The 15,959-nt window shown below is 44.9% G+C and overlaps 1 protein-coding gene across 1 annotated transcript; it reads right to left on the reverse strand.

Annotated features, from left to right (window-relative positions):
* Positions 1 to 551: 551 nt before the first annotated feature.
* DRC3 (dynein regulatory complex subunit 3) lies at positions 552 to 15,755 on the reverse strand. Its single transcript, XM_075515223.1, has 12 exons — positions 15,586 to 15,755; positions 14,057 to 14,173; positions 12,348 to 12,514; positions 11,606 to 11,752; positions 10,297 to 10,416; positions 9,266 to 9,378; positions 7,790 to 7,964; positions 4,887 to 5,018; positions 3,532 to 3,602; positions 2,618 to 2,741; positions 1,005 to 1,136; positions 552 to 839 (listed from the first exon to the last, which is right to left on the reverse strand). The coding sequence occupies exons 1-12, from the start codon at positions 15,740 to 15,742 to the stop codon at positions 726 to 728; spliced, it is 1,569 nt and encodes a 522-aa protein (XP_075371338.1). The 5' UTR covers positions 15,743 to 15,755; the 3' UTR covers positions 552 to 725.
* Between the last annotated feature and the right edge of the window lie 204 nt (positions 15,756 to 15,959).

The following is a 15,959-nucleotide window of genomic DNA, read 5'->3' on the forward strand; positions in this document are numbered from 1 at the left end:
CCTTTCTCCTTGCTGCTTGCCTCAAGCAGTACCGCCCTGGCCAGCATCATTCCTCAGAAGCTGCCCACAAGTGAGCTTAGCAGCTGCTGTCACCGAGCAAGGAGGGGAATTAATGACTCCTCGCTTGGCTGTTGCGAGCGGCGGTGTGTGAGCTCCTGTGGAAGCATTGATTTCCCTTCCTGCTAGCGGGGGGGCTGTTCTGTTCGCGCTGCAGAAAGCTGCTTTTGCGAGAGGTGGTGAGAAGACAAGGCTCCCAGGCACGTAGAGCCCCCACCAGCCTTGTGCTTGCTGAGCTGGAAACCTGCTCTTATCTTGGGGGTGGTTTGATGGAGAGCACTTCTCTCCCGGGCTGCTGCCGCATGCCTGTGGCTCACAGGTTCCTGCCGCTGTGCTTGCAGGTACCAAAGCTTTCAGGCACGATACGCTACGATGATTTGGTTCAATCAGCTCACAGCTGATCCATAACCCCTTGTGACCAGGTCTGAGCTCTGTCTGCGTGGGCTTCGTGCCAACATGATGGAAAAGACAGAGCTTCGTATGCTTTTCCAGAGTCAAGAAAGTATCTTTTATTTGCAGTTTATGGTGGGATGGAAGAAGTATGCCTTTGGCCTGAAATGCCCCAGACTGCTCAGGCATAGAGAGGCAGCCGTCCCTGCTGGGTGTGCTGCCGCTGGCAACTGTCCTGTGTGCCCCCAGCTAAGGCAGCTGCCCAGCCCGTGGCAGACCTACTCCGTCGGCTCCAGGATCTCTATGCTATCCAGCTCCTCCTGGAGATTGTCGATGTACTGAAAAATCTCTTTGACACGGTCACGGTTTCTGTCGATCTCGTTTTGGAAAGCCTGAACAGATTGGAACCAAGCAGTGAATCCGCAGGCTTGTCAGGGTCCCTTGCTGTAGCACAGAGGGCTCCAGCAAAGGTTAGGGAGCGTCTTTCCCAGCAGCGTCCCCACCGCTTGGGCCAGACCTGTCTGTGCCCTGTCCCCCTGAGCATGAGGGTCTCTTACCTTCTCTGTCACGGAGGCCTGCCAGCGGTAGGTGTTGCTGAGGATGTCGCTCTCTCGCTTATCAATCTTCAGCAGGCGGATGCCATGGGATGTGTTGACTGTGTTGACAATGGTGTTTTTGTCCACAAGAAGCTAGGAGGTAACGTGACCGGATGAGAGGAGGGGGGCGGGCATGCAGCGAAAGCAGCGGAGCTCGGAACTAGCAGCACAGTAACTGCAGTGCTCGGGGGAAGAAAATCAGCCCTCTGTTTCAGACGGACAAAACCCTAGTCATCAGGAGGAATCCAGTGCTTTACCCTACACAAGGGTGTGTCCGGGCCTCGCTATGGTGTAATGGAGTATTATCCCTAGTACAGGTGGGGAAACTGAGGCAGCACCCTCGGCCTCACCTGCTGGAGCAGGGAGCAAATGCTTGCTGCTCAGTGCTCTGCTGCAGGCAGGGCTGCTTCACAGCACATGGCAGTCCCCTGCGGGCAGCTGGTGTTGAAGCAAGGCTGCATATGCTCCAGCACGCCTGGCCCAGCACAGGTGCGGGAAGTGGAAAATCGCACTTGGAAGGGTCTCTTGCACTAGTGGCTCTGGCTGTAAATCTTCATTTTTGGAGAGTCCCAGCTTCTAATCAAAGCAGTGAGTTCCCCTGTGGCTCTAAATAGAGGGTGGCTTCGCTAAACCGTAATGACTCTCCTCCTGCAGCCAAGTGCAGCTGTTGAACAAATGAAGATTGCTTCTCTGTGGAAATGGATGGCAGCGAGGCAAAATGGGTGCACAGCAACGGTGCGTAACTGCAGCCATATGCACAGGCCATAAAGCAGGGAGCTCCCCCGGGGGGGCTGAGGGGTCTGTTTTGTGTCTGTCAGCTCTTGATTACCTGGAGTAATGGGGGGGCCGGGATAATCTGGACAGAGCAAAACCATAGCAAATGCAAAACTCAAGTCATTTAGCCAGTAAATGAAGGAATAATGGAGCCAAAAAGGTCAGCGGCGTTGCTGACTGGAGCACTGCAACGATCTTTGTGCTTTCTGAAAGGCTCCTGGTAGGCTCCTTGATATCCCAGGAAGACCGAGGGCGCAGTGGAAGGCTCTGTTTGAAATGTCATGTCCTGCCTCCAGATCAGCTCATGGGCTGGGGAGCTCTAGGGAGGGCTTTTGAAATCACCGAGGCAAACAGAGCCCCGGTGCACGGAAGTCAGAGCGGTGTTCGGATTCTCCTGCGGGAGCAGGGAGAATCTGAGCAAAACCAGCTGCGAGTGCAGCAAAGACGCTGCCTAAGTGTCTGCTGGGTCGGGGCTGTCTGGAAATCAGCCAGAGAAGTGAGTTGTGCTGGAGGCAGGAGAGAGACTTCCTCAGCACCTCTCCTGGGCTGCTGCCACCAGCTCTGCCAGCGCCCAGGGAAAGCTGCAGTGCAGTTATCCTCTGTCCTAGTCAGCGGAGATGTCCGGCGGCTCTGCAGCTCAGCCAAGCGGCTGGGGCCTCTTAGGAGGAGGTTATACTCTGGTTTAGCCATGGCTTTAGCTGTACTGAGCCTCCTGGAAACCCTGTCCCTTCTGAGAAGAGGCTGTGGCCTCCTCTTCTTGCTGACTCCCTAGCAGAGATGCATTTTTTTGGTGCCCTCACCATTCGAACATCAGCTGGCAAATCCTCATCAAGCTCATTCTTGACTGATTTCTCCAGCGTGGTGATGCAGATCTCTAGCAGCTTTTCATGGTGACGGTTTTCCAGGTCCCGGCACTGGTTCATCGTACAGAAGATGGTTAAGGAAAAAGCTGACCACACCACTCACTTGTAGAGATTAAATGACCTCCTGTAAGTAGAGACTGAGTGTCCGCACAGTGGGCCTCCACGGGAAAGAGCCTGGCTGCTGCCAGAAGCTGCTCAGGATATACACTTTCTGCTCTTAATCGCACATTGGGTCTCATCCTCACTGCCATATATTACGCAGAACTGAGAGTGGGCCTCGGTTTGCAAAGGAAATTGAGAGAGGGCTGCCAGGATATAAGCTAAGCTCTGATTATGGTGCAATTATTTGCACCAGGCCAAGAGATTTATCTATTTAAAGTACTGTAACCTGCCACCAAAGCACTTTGCTATTCTCATCTCACTTTGTTCCAGAAGACATCAACAACACAAAAATGAAGGCCATTTAAAGAAACTTCAACAAGAATTGTAGGTATTTCATTGGCTGCTGTGGCAAGAATGTACATAGAAAACAGCCTAACCAGATCTTCCCAGGGTTTTGTCATGGCTGTGTGGAGAAGAAAGGAAGATTCCTGAGGGGAAGAAAGCTGCGTAAGTCCTGCAGACTTTCAGCACAGGAGAATGTAGATCCTTTTGTGCTCTTCAGAGTCTCCACAGAAAGAAGCTGGGCACCTTAAATGACCATTCCTGCAAAGCTGGGAAAAGACCTTTTCTGTTGATTAAAAAAAAATAATAATAATCCAATTCTATACTGGTGGCTCATTTCTGGATTTAGAAGCGAGATATACGTACATCACTGGGAGATCCAGGCCAACATACTGTCAAAAGGATATATCCCTTTAACGTTTTCAATGAATGTTGATGCTATGACAGCAATGTTTCTTTTAAAATCCTTTATTAGTTCCTTAACAGCAGGAAAAAGAAGAAATATTACAATGAAAACTTGCATAAAGGTAAAAGGGAGTCAGGGAGTCTAGGAAGAATCCACAACTGATTATAATTTGGACTCACTGCTGTTACTAGCACAGTCAGAAATTGTACCGCCTTAAGCATTTAAAGTGTTTTGAAAGTGCTGCAAGATTTTCTTTCCTCATTGAGGGACAGAAAATCAGAATCAGTTTATTGGAGAGAAGATGACTGAATGATACCATTACCTGGTTGTCTGGAGCAAGCCAGCTGATCGTTTTTTACCCTCACCTAAGTAATGCACGGAGAGTGCTGTATTCCTGTACGCTGCCATGCTGCACTCTCCTTGTAGGTATGAAGAGCCTCTTGTCGGAAGCATAACCAATGCCTGGGCTTACTGCAGCTTTTGTTTTAGTTCTCAGAAACTAAAATTACTGCTGCTTTTACCTCTCTCAAAGATGGCCGATGGGGAATCTGTGAAGTGTTGCACTTAACGTCTTGATACACCAGTTCAAATACAGCCACCTGAATCCTGCAGATCCAGAAGGGCATGCAGGGAGGAATGCTTCTGCTCATGCCATCAGTGACTGCAGATACATGAGGACCAATTCAGAAAACACTAAAAGGCACAATCCTGATGCAGTGAGGAATCCATTTTGAGCTGCAGCTTTCTGTCATGCGCATTCACAGAAGTAAACTGGTGCACCTGCTTGCACACAGGCTGCAGCTCCTGCCTGCTAATTTTTAAACAGATTACTTTTTTTTTTTTTTTTAATGAAGATGCACATTAGCAGGCTTGCCCTAGTTTTTGAGTAAAAGTCTGGGGAGAAAAAAGGCAGCTATTATGCAAGCAAATGCAGTAAGCTGAGCAGGAATGTGTGTAATCTTATTCATAGCAAAGATCAGCTTCAAAGAATTACACCTCTAGAATCCCAAATGCAGACCCCATGTATGCAGCGACTTCTGTACGCAGACCTATAAAATGACGGAATGACCTCAAGTCCCTTTCTCTACAGTCTAGGAAATCAGCTTGGATAGATGCGAAGGACATACTGCGACCTGCTCTGAGAAACAGATATCTGTTGCAATGTCCAGGGCCTGATCTCACCCAGATCAACTCTGAGCAGAGAAAGAATAAGACGGAGACAAAACATCAGCCTGACTGGAAGACCTATGCCCCCCTCTTTCTGCAATGGGCTACTAAAGAGAGGGGTGCAGCAACAGAAAAATGACCCCCCACGTCCTGGATGTGAGGTCTCACAGGTATGTGCTCGACTCTTACCTCCAGCTGGTCAGCTATCAGCATTTCCAAGGTCATGAGTGCTTCTGACAGCTGAAGTATGTCCTCCTTGTACTCGGCTCGTTTAGACTCAGCAATATCATAACTACTGGCATTATGAATCTCATCCAGCCTCTAAACACAGAGATACATAAATTACTTATAGTTTGTGTTCAGCACTCCATTGCAATTTAATTAACTTGTTACACATGTGAGAAAAGTTCCTGCTGCTGATTAGCTGAAATGAAATGTGATGATTCAGGAAGTCTCCAGATTTACATACTGGGTAGTCAACAGTGCTGAGGTATGCTACTGCGCTAACGATCCAGGGGCAATGCAGTGAAATCGGTGAAAAAGCTTCCTCATCCTCCAGTCAGCAGAAGACTTTGCCCCTTCTACGCTTCCAACTTTGGTTCCCCTTCCGACACATTTCAAGTAAAAAAAAAAAAAAAAATTAGATTCTTGACATTGCTGGCCATGAAGAAGAGATTAACAGTTACTTCGTAGAAATAAATGGAGGCCTAAATCCTGATCTCCTTCATGTCAAGGAGAATCTTGATTGACTTCCGTAGGGTCAGGATTTAGTATTCTGAATATGGAATACCTATCATTGCCTGCCTTCCTCTTACAACAAGGATTTATTGCCCTCCAGAATTAAATATTGACGTCAGTTTTGTATCAGACAAGATTTATGATTTCTTGGATCAAAAAAAATCCTCTTGTGCTGAGCAATGTGTTATTTTCAAGTGTGTTCAAAATAAGTTAACAATCAAACGTTAATAGGAGGAAAGAAAATGTGCATGTTTTAAGATGTCTAATCCACTTCTCCTGAGAGGGAATGGAACAGGCTAAAATAGAGAATTCTGACGAAAATCATTGCCAAGACTTGTGTCTGAAGATGGACTGGATTACCCAAACTTTGCAGCGTTAAAAGGGGGGAAGGGGAGAGCAAGGTATCTTCTTTTCTAATGTAAACAAGTTAGGAGGCTCAAAAAGCTCCCCAGCCATTCAAGCTGCACCTCTGGGAGCAGTAACTTCAAAGTTCAAGGCCTTTAATGCTTCTTCGCTCCTTAACCAACTTCAGAGAGCAGAGTTATTTTACAGGTTACCCAAGCTTACATGAAAGGATTACAGCAAGACAAACAGCCCCTAAGAATTACAGCCCCTAAGGCTTACAGATTTCAGTCTGCTGGGACCTCTGCACCTTTTGAACTCCTCCGGCAATTTTAAATGAATGGGGAAACGCTGTTAAAATAGAGTGTTCGGTTTTGACACTGACTCCTCCAGTATTTCTATGAAAACTGTCATGCTGGCCACTGTGTGCTGTTCTTGCAGCTCAATCCATAGCTGAGCCTGCAGGTCATCAGACAAAGATGAAGGGTCAAAATCTGGCCTCAGCCATGTTTCTTTGGGTTTGATTTGGGGTTTTTTTGTTGTTTTTTTGCTTGTTTGTTTGTCTTCGTGGTGTTTAGTGTTTGGTTGTTTTTTTTTTTAAATGGAAGGTATATTGGGAATTCAAGCGCAAGTTAACTGAATATACATCTCAATCTTTCTAAGTTGCCTTCTGGTAAGGCTGCAAACTCATGTCCGGACTAGAGCTGATGGAGTCAGTTTGTCAGCGTGAGTCAGCAAGGTTCAAGGACCTGGGTGCAGAGTGACTCAGCAGGCTGCCAGCGTGTGACAAGGCACCTAAATAAAAGTGACCTGGTTTTCAAAGGGAGCCAGCGCTCGTGACTGTGCCTGGTGTCAGTTGTCAGGGCCTTGCTCTGCTCAGCTGACACCGTTACCAGGCTTTCGCCCCCCCTTATTTTTTCTGTGGAAACAAAATAATGATCCATCTATTATACATGGTTAGAAAGGGATCCAGCTAGAAGCTACGCCCTTAGCAGCCACAATGGGTGGCTGTAGTTGAGCAGAAAGAAAAAAAGATAGTTTCTGCTTTAAAAAAGACTAGAAATATATTACAATAACTTTATCTAATTTTTTGTTAAAGTTCTTTGAGCTCTTGCTGACGAAATGAACTGAAGCAGAAAATTACTTGAAAACAAACTGAATACCCTGCAATCTCCTTGCTTTTCTTCCCCATTTGTCAATGAAGGAAGAGCTATTGGAGGCCTCAAAGAGAAGGGGAGTGGCATTACATTCTGATAAATCTCTATATCTATTTTAAATCAACTTCATCAAAAATATTTAAACTAAAAGAAAGGTTGAGCATTTCCATTTTCTCAAAGACTGGTAAGTTTTCTGGATGGCAAAAGAAAAGTAAAAAAACCCCACCATGTTTAGCCATTTTTTTTTTCTGTAAAGCCTTGAAGGACCTTTACCTTTGTGGACAATAAAATAACACTATGACATGTTAATTTTGTCCTACGCTGAATTTCCAGAATAGATAAAGGCTGTCAGCGTTAGCTGGTTGTGGTTTGCCCAAAGGGTTGAAACTTCAATCCCCCAATTCTTTTCCTACATAAAGTACTAAAAAACTTTTAACATTATGTTAGTTAATGACATTACATTAGCTAACACAATTGTTCCTGGTATAGATTTATACTGTAAGAAACACGTAAAGAAAGATCAGTGACCGAGCACTGGAAGAGGCTGCCCAGAGAGGCTTGGAGTCTCCATCCTTGGAGATCCTCAAAGGCCGACTGGACATGGTCCTGGGCAGCCTGCTGTAGGTGGCCCTGCTTGAGCAGAGGGTTTGGACTAGATGTCCTCCAGAGGTCCCTGCCAACCTCAACCACTCTGTGATTCTGCCATTAGGGATCAAGTACCAATTCCTATTACAGCACTGTGAATCCAGAATAATTTTCCTAATTTTAATAGAGTTACCCTCGTTCTCAGTGAAATTAAAAGCTGGCTTATGATATAGAGAAATCATGTATTAAAGAAAAGTAGAACGACGTTACCCTTTTGTTCCGATTTTCAAAGTCTAGGATTATTCTCCGGCCTTCTTGCTGGTTGGCTGTTAATGCTTCGTGAAGGCTTTCGTAGAAATCAGAGACTTCAGCTTCTCGGTTTTCATGCTCTCTCAGACCATAGTTAAATAGTTTCTCACAAACCGAGACAAACTCCTTCCTGTACGTGACACCAGAGTCAAGGTATTTGGCTTGTTCAGTGGAGCAACATGCTATGTTCCTTCTAGCTCTGCAAATCTGAGCAACAAGAGTTACAAGCTACTGCGATGTAAACTCTGTGGTTCTTGCTGGGAGCAGGCTGCCAAGTATTCTGTCTGTGGCAGGACTGGGTCACCCATTCACATTTTACGCATAGGATTTTGCTACCTTAAGGGTATGGAGAAAGCTGGGGCAACTTGAGGGGAAAAAGGCCTTGAGGGGAAAAAAAAAAAAGGAAATACACATACTTCTCTGACTCTTTTCTGACACAGCGGCGGAATGAAGCATACAACCCTATCTGTCTTCACAAGTGTGAATACAGTGCCTGTGTGGTTAATAAATACAGCTCAGGAGCCTACCACCAGAGCACAGAATAAACTACTGACTTGGTAGCATCACAAAAATAACGTCAATTTTTCTTCTGCTATTATCTTGGCAATGGAATTGTTTCTAGAGTCTATTGTAGTTAAGCCGTGATGCATTTTTCCCCAACAGTGTAATGCAATTTTAAGGAAGGTCAAGTTACTGGCCTTGACAATGCTCTATTAATCTGAATGAGAAAAGAAAAAAGAAAAAAAAGTGTCTGCTTTCTGATCCCCCGTGTAGGAGCAATGATAGAAAAAAGTGCTGGCCTGAAAACTTCATGTTGCCAGCTCTGGCAGGCTGTGAGATATGCGACTCGTATCATTCTGATTAGTCTGTTCCTATCTTCTACCACTTCAATTTCGACATGATTTTAGTGACTGCGCTCTTACAATCTAACTGACAGAGATTTATCTTAGAGCTCATTTTAAACTTTAAGTGGATTCCAGACTTAAAGAAAGTACAAAGCCTTGATTCTTGAAGGGTCAGAAAAGGCGGCTACCAAAATTGTGTTTGATTCAAGTGAAGGAAAAGGAATATGGTAATTACAATGGTGAGAATTTAAAACGCTGGAATCTCATGACCTGTTGGTGATAGAAGCGAATGGTTTTACAAATGAGATGTTTCAAGCTGGGTTGGCCAGCTTGCCAGTAATATAAACCATTTGTTTGTAGCCCTCATATTTCAAGAGATATCAAGCCTTAAAGCTGTCAGTGGTCTCACGGTCTTGCAGTGGTTTTTTTTGGTACCATTCCAAAATTGAACACAGACTGTCTCAGATCTTAGATCAATGTAGTTTTCAGCTCTGGACAAAAGCAATGGATGAAGAGTCCCTGTGGATGCACCTCCTTCTTAACTGAAGGCATTAGGTTTTAGCTCTAGGTATTCTAAACGCAGGAAGGATATGCCTGCAGCAGGTCACCCACTCCAGGGAGGTAAGCCAGTTTGGCAGCTTCTGTATCCTCTGCATACATACTGTCAAACAGGAATGATCCATTCAGGTACTCAACAAAGGCTGTCTTTGAAGAGAATCAGAGCAATGTAAGTAAAATAAAGAGTGCCAACCTGCCGCCAGTCCTCAAGATGCGTCTCTCCTATAAGCGCTTTACCAGCAGAGGAACACTGGTGCAGACACAGTGATCCCAACACAACAGATATACCAACCAGGGCATGAAAGCACCCTGCAACTGGAGTGAAAACCGTCCTGGTTCACACGCGGCTTTGCTGCTAGAACTCTCTAGCCTAAGGATAGAAAACACTGTTCAATCTTATATAAGACATTATCACATATGACCACATATTGCAAGGCTATTAAGGCTTTCAGATAAGGAGTCAGTGGACTTTGGGGAGGGATGGAAGGAAGAGCTGCAGGTGTCCTCCCTGTCACTTAACCGCCTCCTGCTCTTTGGCTGGTCTGATCTTCCAGAGGGCTGGAACACAGAGGCAGACCACAATTGAAAGCACCATTCTGCCTGGTCTTGTTTTCAGCCTGTTCACAGGACTACAGTGATCTCTGAAAGCCCTGAAGAGTTTAACCATAAAACTAATGAAAAGCATTAACTTAGTGTGAAGGAGAAAAAAAAGTCACTGCACCATGAAAACGCTAACAGTTCCCTCAGACCTGTAATTTTCTTAATCTCATGTCAGGCTGATAAGATCCTCGGGTATGATTTACTATACAGCTTTGCAGTGTCTGTATCTGTAGTTTCATTGTTCAGCCAAAAGAATTATGCTCCCCCACATCATGTGTATTCCACAGCAGTTCCTGTTTGCATTCAAAAGACGAGATTCAGAGATCACAGAGATTAATCCTAGCCTTAGTTTTAGCACAGTCACTGTTAACCTCTCATTAAATCTTCAAGCAGGTAAAAGAGAAGTCAATATGTGTTGCGCTTCTTTCTCCTGAGACAATATACAACCAGCCAAAGAAAACATACCTTGTGGTACTGCAGCTCTTTCTGCTTTGCCTGTTTTTCCTCCAGCTGAGCCAGGGCCCGAGCCTCCTCACGTTCCAACGGCTCAGTAAGATCTTGATACTTTAAAACTGCAACTTCTCGCTGAGAAATGCAAAGAAAGAAAATATTTCTATTACATTGTCCAGCATTGCTCAACAAATCTGGGCAGAAGCATTTGATCTTCTAGAACATGCACCCGAGTGACATCTGCATCTCCATTTCTTTGTGGGCTTTTTATTAAACTACTTATGAAGTTTCTAATCCATGCCTCATCCCATTTTTTATTGGCATATTACTCCGACTCTGCATTCAATGCATCTGAGCTGAGTCAGTCCCAGGAAAATTTTCTCTCCCCATTTCCTCATCTTTAGGGTTGTTTTTTCTTTTGTAGCAGGAGGCCCTGTTTTGACTTCTAGAATTTGAGCTCCAATTTGACCAGCTAGCAAGTTTAATACATTTAATAGGGAGGAGAAGGCTCTTTGGAGGAGTGGATGGCGAGGTAGTAGTAGCAGGGGCAAGAACCTAATTAGCTTGAAACTGAAACTTGACAAATTTAATTATGCGATTCTATGACATACTGTCTGTATGAGCAGGGAATGGACTCGATGGCCTGGAAAGCCCTTCCAGTCCTATGGTAAGAGTATATTCCAGGTACAGCTCCTGCTCTGTGCCAAGCAAATTTACAATTAATCATGTTCTTTGGTTACTAAAAAACCCAAACAAAAAACCCCCATCTTTGTTCCTTTGAGCCCTGGGATCAAAAAGCAGTCCCACAGGTTACCGGTGCGGATGTGCTGTCCTGTTCTCAGAAATCAAGAGCGGGAAATGCATTCAATGGCACCTGCTTGCCTGGATAGTCCATCAGTCTGCTACTGAAACAAATTGCTCAGTGAGCAGCAGGACCACCAAGCCTCCTTTCCCCTGGATCCATGTTTCAAGATTGATCTCCTCTGAGATTCTCTGATCTCTAAGAAGGCTCGCACTCACACTGCAGCCTCTCTGTGGCAACATTAACCAGGCCCCTCTCCCACACACAGCTGCTGATTTTCACAAAATCTGTGAAGACATCATGCCTCTGACACCTCTGCCTCTCTGTCAGATTTGATAGAATTTGGCCTAGAGGTTCACAGCTGTTAGGTGGAGGCAGAATAAACACTGTGTGTTTCTGTAAGCCTAATTTCTGCAGGGAACCAGCCCCGAATGCTAGAATATGGCTGGCATGCCAACAAAGCAAATGATCTGTAAGATGCTGGTGCCTGATTTCACGAGCAGGGAATGCAGAAATGCTTACCGTGGTGTCACTCACGAGCTTGAAGTCCAAGTATACCAGACCTGGAAGATGAGCAACAACAAACAGCATATACTGCTCATCGTCGCAGAGAGGGTTCCCCATGAGATTCAGTGTGCGTAAGTTTTTAAACCTCCTGAGATAGATCACCTATGCCGAGGGGAAAGAGATGCTGTACTTCCCAGTGCTGGGGAAACACACAGCCTTGAAATTCATTGCTCTTATTACAATTATGTTGCAATACGTATCCTGCTATGCTGCCAAACACAGGCGACATTAAATTGTTTCTAATGCTTTCAGGAAAGGAAATACTTAAATTCACATTGTGAATATATAAAGGATGGGTGTAGAGAGAAGGTGGATGGGGTGGACAAATCACGGGTCTTAGATTGGTAAGCTGCGCTCCAAAGAACCCCAAATAAATCCTAGTCTCCGCTCCCTCCTTTTCTCATATGTAGCTACTTATTCATTTTCTAGCTTTCATGGGAATCAATAGGAATTTTGCCATAGCTGATAGCAGTAACAGAACCAGGCCCCCATGAGTCAATAATCTAAAAGAGAAATAGCTGTAGTAAGCACTTAACACCAGGACAGCTTTCCAAAACCATAACTTAGACTACAGAGGCAGTGAAATCCTAAGGAGAATTTTCTCCTGTAAGAAGGGGCTCGGACACAGTGGCAAATGTCAGTTTTAGAATATTTGATCCTTTGATAGGGAACATTTGCAAACACAGGGAGCACTCACATCTTCCAGAGTTGTCAGGTTATTCTTTCCAACGGAGAAAATCTGCAGCTCTTGCAATGTGTCCATGTGCTCCATTTTAGATATTCTGTTATTGTAGAGACTGAGGTCCTGCAGTTTGACAAGGGTATCCAGGCCCTCAATTACTTCAATATTGTTGAAGGACAAGTCTGGGGAAGAGTTTAGAAATCAAAAGTTTTACAAGCCAAAGTTAAATTATTTCTAACGGAATGCCCTGATTCAGACGTTGCATTTAGCTTGGTTCTTGATTTAGGAGTTTATGTACGGTACTTTCCTCAGGGGTGTTCAGTGTCCCACAGAAAAGGCTCAGCATTAAATCATCATTCGTTCACATCTCCTCCTTGCATGCAACTTTTAAATGAGAGGAACAGTTGAAGGTATTCCATGCAGAGTCCACATACACAACCTGAAAGTGATTTCTCCCTTATGGGGAAACCCAAAATACAAGAAAAGAGGTGGGGAAATGCCTTAAAAGGGGGGTATTTCTGTGACAAATTTGACACTCCCTGCCTTGTTTCTTGGACACTCTTGCCTGCCACACTAATGCCCGCTGTCGTGGTCATTCCCATAGGACCAACATATGCCAGTCCCATGCTCACAATCGCCCTGTTGTCAATGGAGGTGTGCAAAAGCATTTACTCACTTTAGCTATTTCACTCATTGAAATTTCCTCTTATCCTGCCGCAACATCTATCCTAACACCTACATTCATCATGACTAAGGGCAGTATTTGCCCTCAGGCCAGTACCGAGCGATTCAGGAGTCCAAAGACGGTTGATGAGGTTACTGCCTGCCTGCAACACCCCAGCCCCTTGCATCACCCCAGCCGCTGGACGGCTAAAACGCTCACGCAGCAGCTGCCGAACCACTGCAGCCTTTGGGCAAACGAAACCCACGAGTGTGCTTCAAAACACTCTGCTTACATTGTGGTGATCAGTTGTTGATTCACAAGTGCATTAGTCATCTGTGCAGCAGAACAGTGCAGACAACTGGGCGGAAGAACCCATTAGACATTTCAAGATGTGCTTATGAACCGACGCCCTGCATGCTATTTTCAAAGACGGCTGAGGATATATTTACACTGCCAACCAGCAATGTAGCTGCAGTTCCCAGAGAATGCTCTAAGCTATGAATCTGTAGCAGCAAGCTCACCGATCTGCCCAGCATCAAAACCTGCACCACTGTGTGATGCTGCTATCAGCGTCCCGAGTTTTTAGTTGTAAGTAGTCTTATATGACTACAAGGATGGGCACTTCTTGGGACAACAATGACAACAAGCCCTTAAGCATATAGGGTTAAAGACAGTGGGTTCTAGCCTGCGAAATGCCTGCATTAGCTTTGAAAACAGAATACAGGCTTCTAAATCACAGAGGTGTTTCCATAAATATTTCTGAAAGTCACCTCCAAATACAAGTACAAACCCTGGAAACAACCTTGAAATCTCAGCTTCCTGTTCCTGCCACACCAAATGTATTAAAACCAGTTTTTAAACATTTGAAGGATTGTTTTGCAGCTCTGATATTCAGGCATTTTGACATTTGACAGTCAAATGAGGAAACACACAGACAGCTGACAGCCTTCCCCAGGAAAGCTCCTATCAGTCGTGTTTGAGAAGGAATGCGACATCCTGGCTTTATCGCAGATTGCTTTGCACCTGCGAAGGCATCCAGCCTCATATGCCTGTATCTTACCCAGCCATACAAGGTGAACCAGACTCTCCAGAGCTTCTATCTTCTCAATGATGTTGTTGTCCAGCTGCAGTTTAGTCAGATTCTCGAACTGCCACAGATTATCAATCTGCAGGATATCTAAAGCCACAGGAAAAAAAATAAAACAAAATTGCTTTTCATGTGAGACAGCTTTCAGTTTAGCGGACATGCTATCTTGCACAAGGAAAACATGTCCAGTCTTACCTCCAAAATGATTTTCAGCAGATTACGATAGCGTGTGATGACTGCCCTAGAGAGCTGAGAGGTCCACTGGCTGGACGAGATTTCAGTGAAACAGCCCAGTTAACCTCAGCGTCCTGCACCAGCGCACACTGCTCATCAGCAATGCCAACGAGTACCGAGGGGACGCTGACTACGGCCCTGCAGTCAGGAGTGGCTTTATGAATCCACTACTCGGAGGCCTTGACCTTCATTTTCCTTTCCAGCTCCAAGAGGGAGGTTTGGGATGAGATTCTGCTTTTCTCTGTGTTTGCAGGCTAGCGGTGGCCAGCTACTGCTTTTGTAAATTACCCTCCTGCTCCTGGGATTCTCATCACAGGAGAGCAAGTTGGGGTCTACTCTTTGTGTGAAGGCTGCAGTTTAGAACTAATCAATATCCCTGCATTTAGCTTTCTCCAAAAACAGAATCACAAGGGCAGGTCGTTAGGCACTACAGCAAAACATTAGGACCAAGGTGACAGAAAATACAGAACATTCTCACTCCCAATTCTCTTCCCCCCCCCCCAATGGCTTCCCAGAGGATTTTCTTAGCTGCTCTGCTGCTATCGTTGTTTAGTGAGTGCAGAGCAAAGCAAGGAATTGCATGCACAAAATATTCAAACAGTTCTAGATTTTGTATTTGCAAACAAACACATGCAGGATCAGGTAACAGGGACTCTGTTGTAAGGAACTCAACTAATACACGCATTATTTTACTGCAGCACACAATGAATTGTGTGCAAGCAGATTTTTGCCCATGAAATTACATACCCCCCAAATACTCAAATATTGACCCAAATGTTCTTCGTTTTCATTTTTTGAATGCAAGTCTATGACTGGTTTGACAGTAAGCGGCAAGCTGCGATAATGGTATGGATGACTGGAGGAAGCCACTGAATTGGACTGTAATCACCACGAGCTACCAGACAGCTCTCACATAATCGCCAGCGATGGCGGAGCCTGCCCGGGGTTTGATTTGTCCACGTACAGAAGGGCCCAATAGGCCTGTGGCCTGTAGGTGTCACCACAATATAAATGTTAAATAAGAATAGAGGTGACAATAATAGCGTAAAGTTAAGCAGCTTTGAAGTTACCTGTCAGCAAAAGCACCCAGCTCTCTCTAATGAAACCACTTCAGACAGGTATGACTAAAAATGCAAGTCCAGATGTTACTTTTCACATAACAAATCCAAGCTAATCATGATTGTTTAATTGCCACTTAGCCACTTCGTGCTTAATTCTATTACCCTCTAACAAAAGAAGAAGAAAAAAGTATATATTCTGATACTCACTTCTAAAACTAAGCTGTAGCTCCGTCACATCCTTAAAGTTAATACCTTCCCTTTTGGCAAGCTTTCCTATGTCCTCTGGACACTGCTCTTCAACGGCTTTCTGAAGCATTTCATCATCAATAACGTTTGGCTCAATGCTGTTGTACAACTGACTCATTTTTAGATGGTATCAGCCTTAAAGGACAGAAAAGGAAAATAAATTATTGCCTGGCTACTATTTCCAACATGCATTGAACGGGCATGACAATTCCAAGGAATTAAGAGCGCAGCTGAGCATTAAGAAGATCTAATACCTCACAGCTGATATCAAATACAGACTTGACTTTTATCACAAAGTCACTGACGCGACTTACAGCCCGAGCACTGTAAAATGG

The sequence above is a fragment of the Mycteria americana genome, chromosome 12 (genome assembly GCF_035582795.1).
Source record: "Mycteria americana isolate JAX WOST 10 ecotype Jacksonville Zoo and Gardens chromosome 12, USCA_MyAme_1.0, whole genome shotgun sequence".
NCBI classification, from domain to species: Eukaryota; Metazoa; Chordata; class Aves; order Ciconiiformes; family Ciconiidae; genus Mycteria; species Mycteria americana.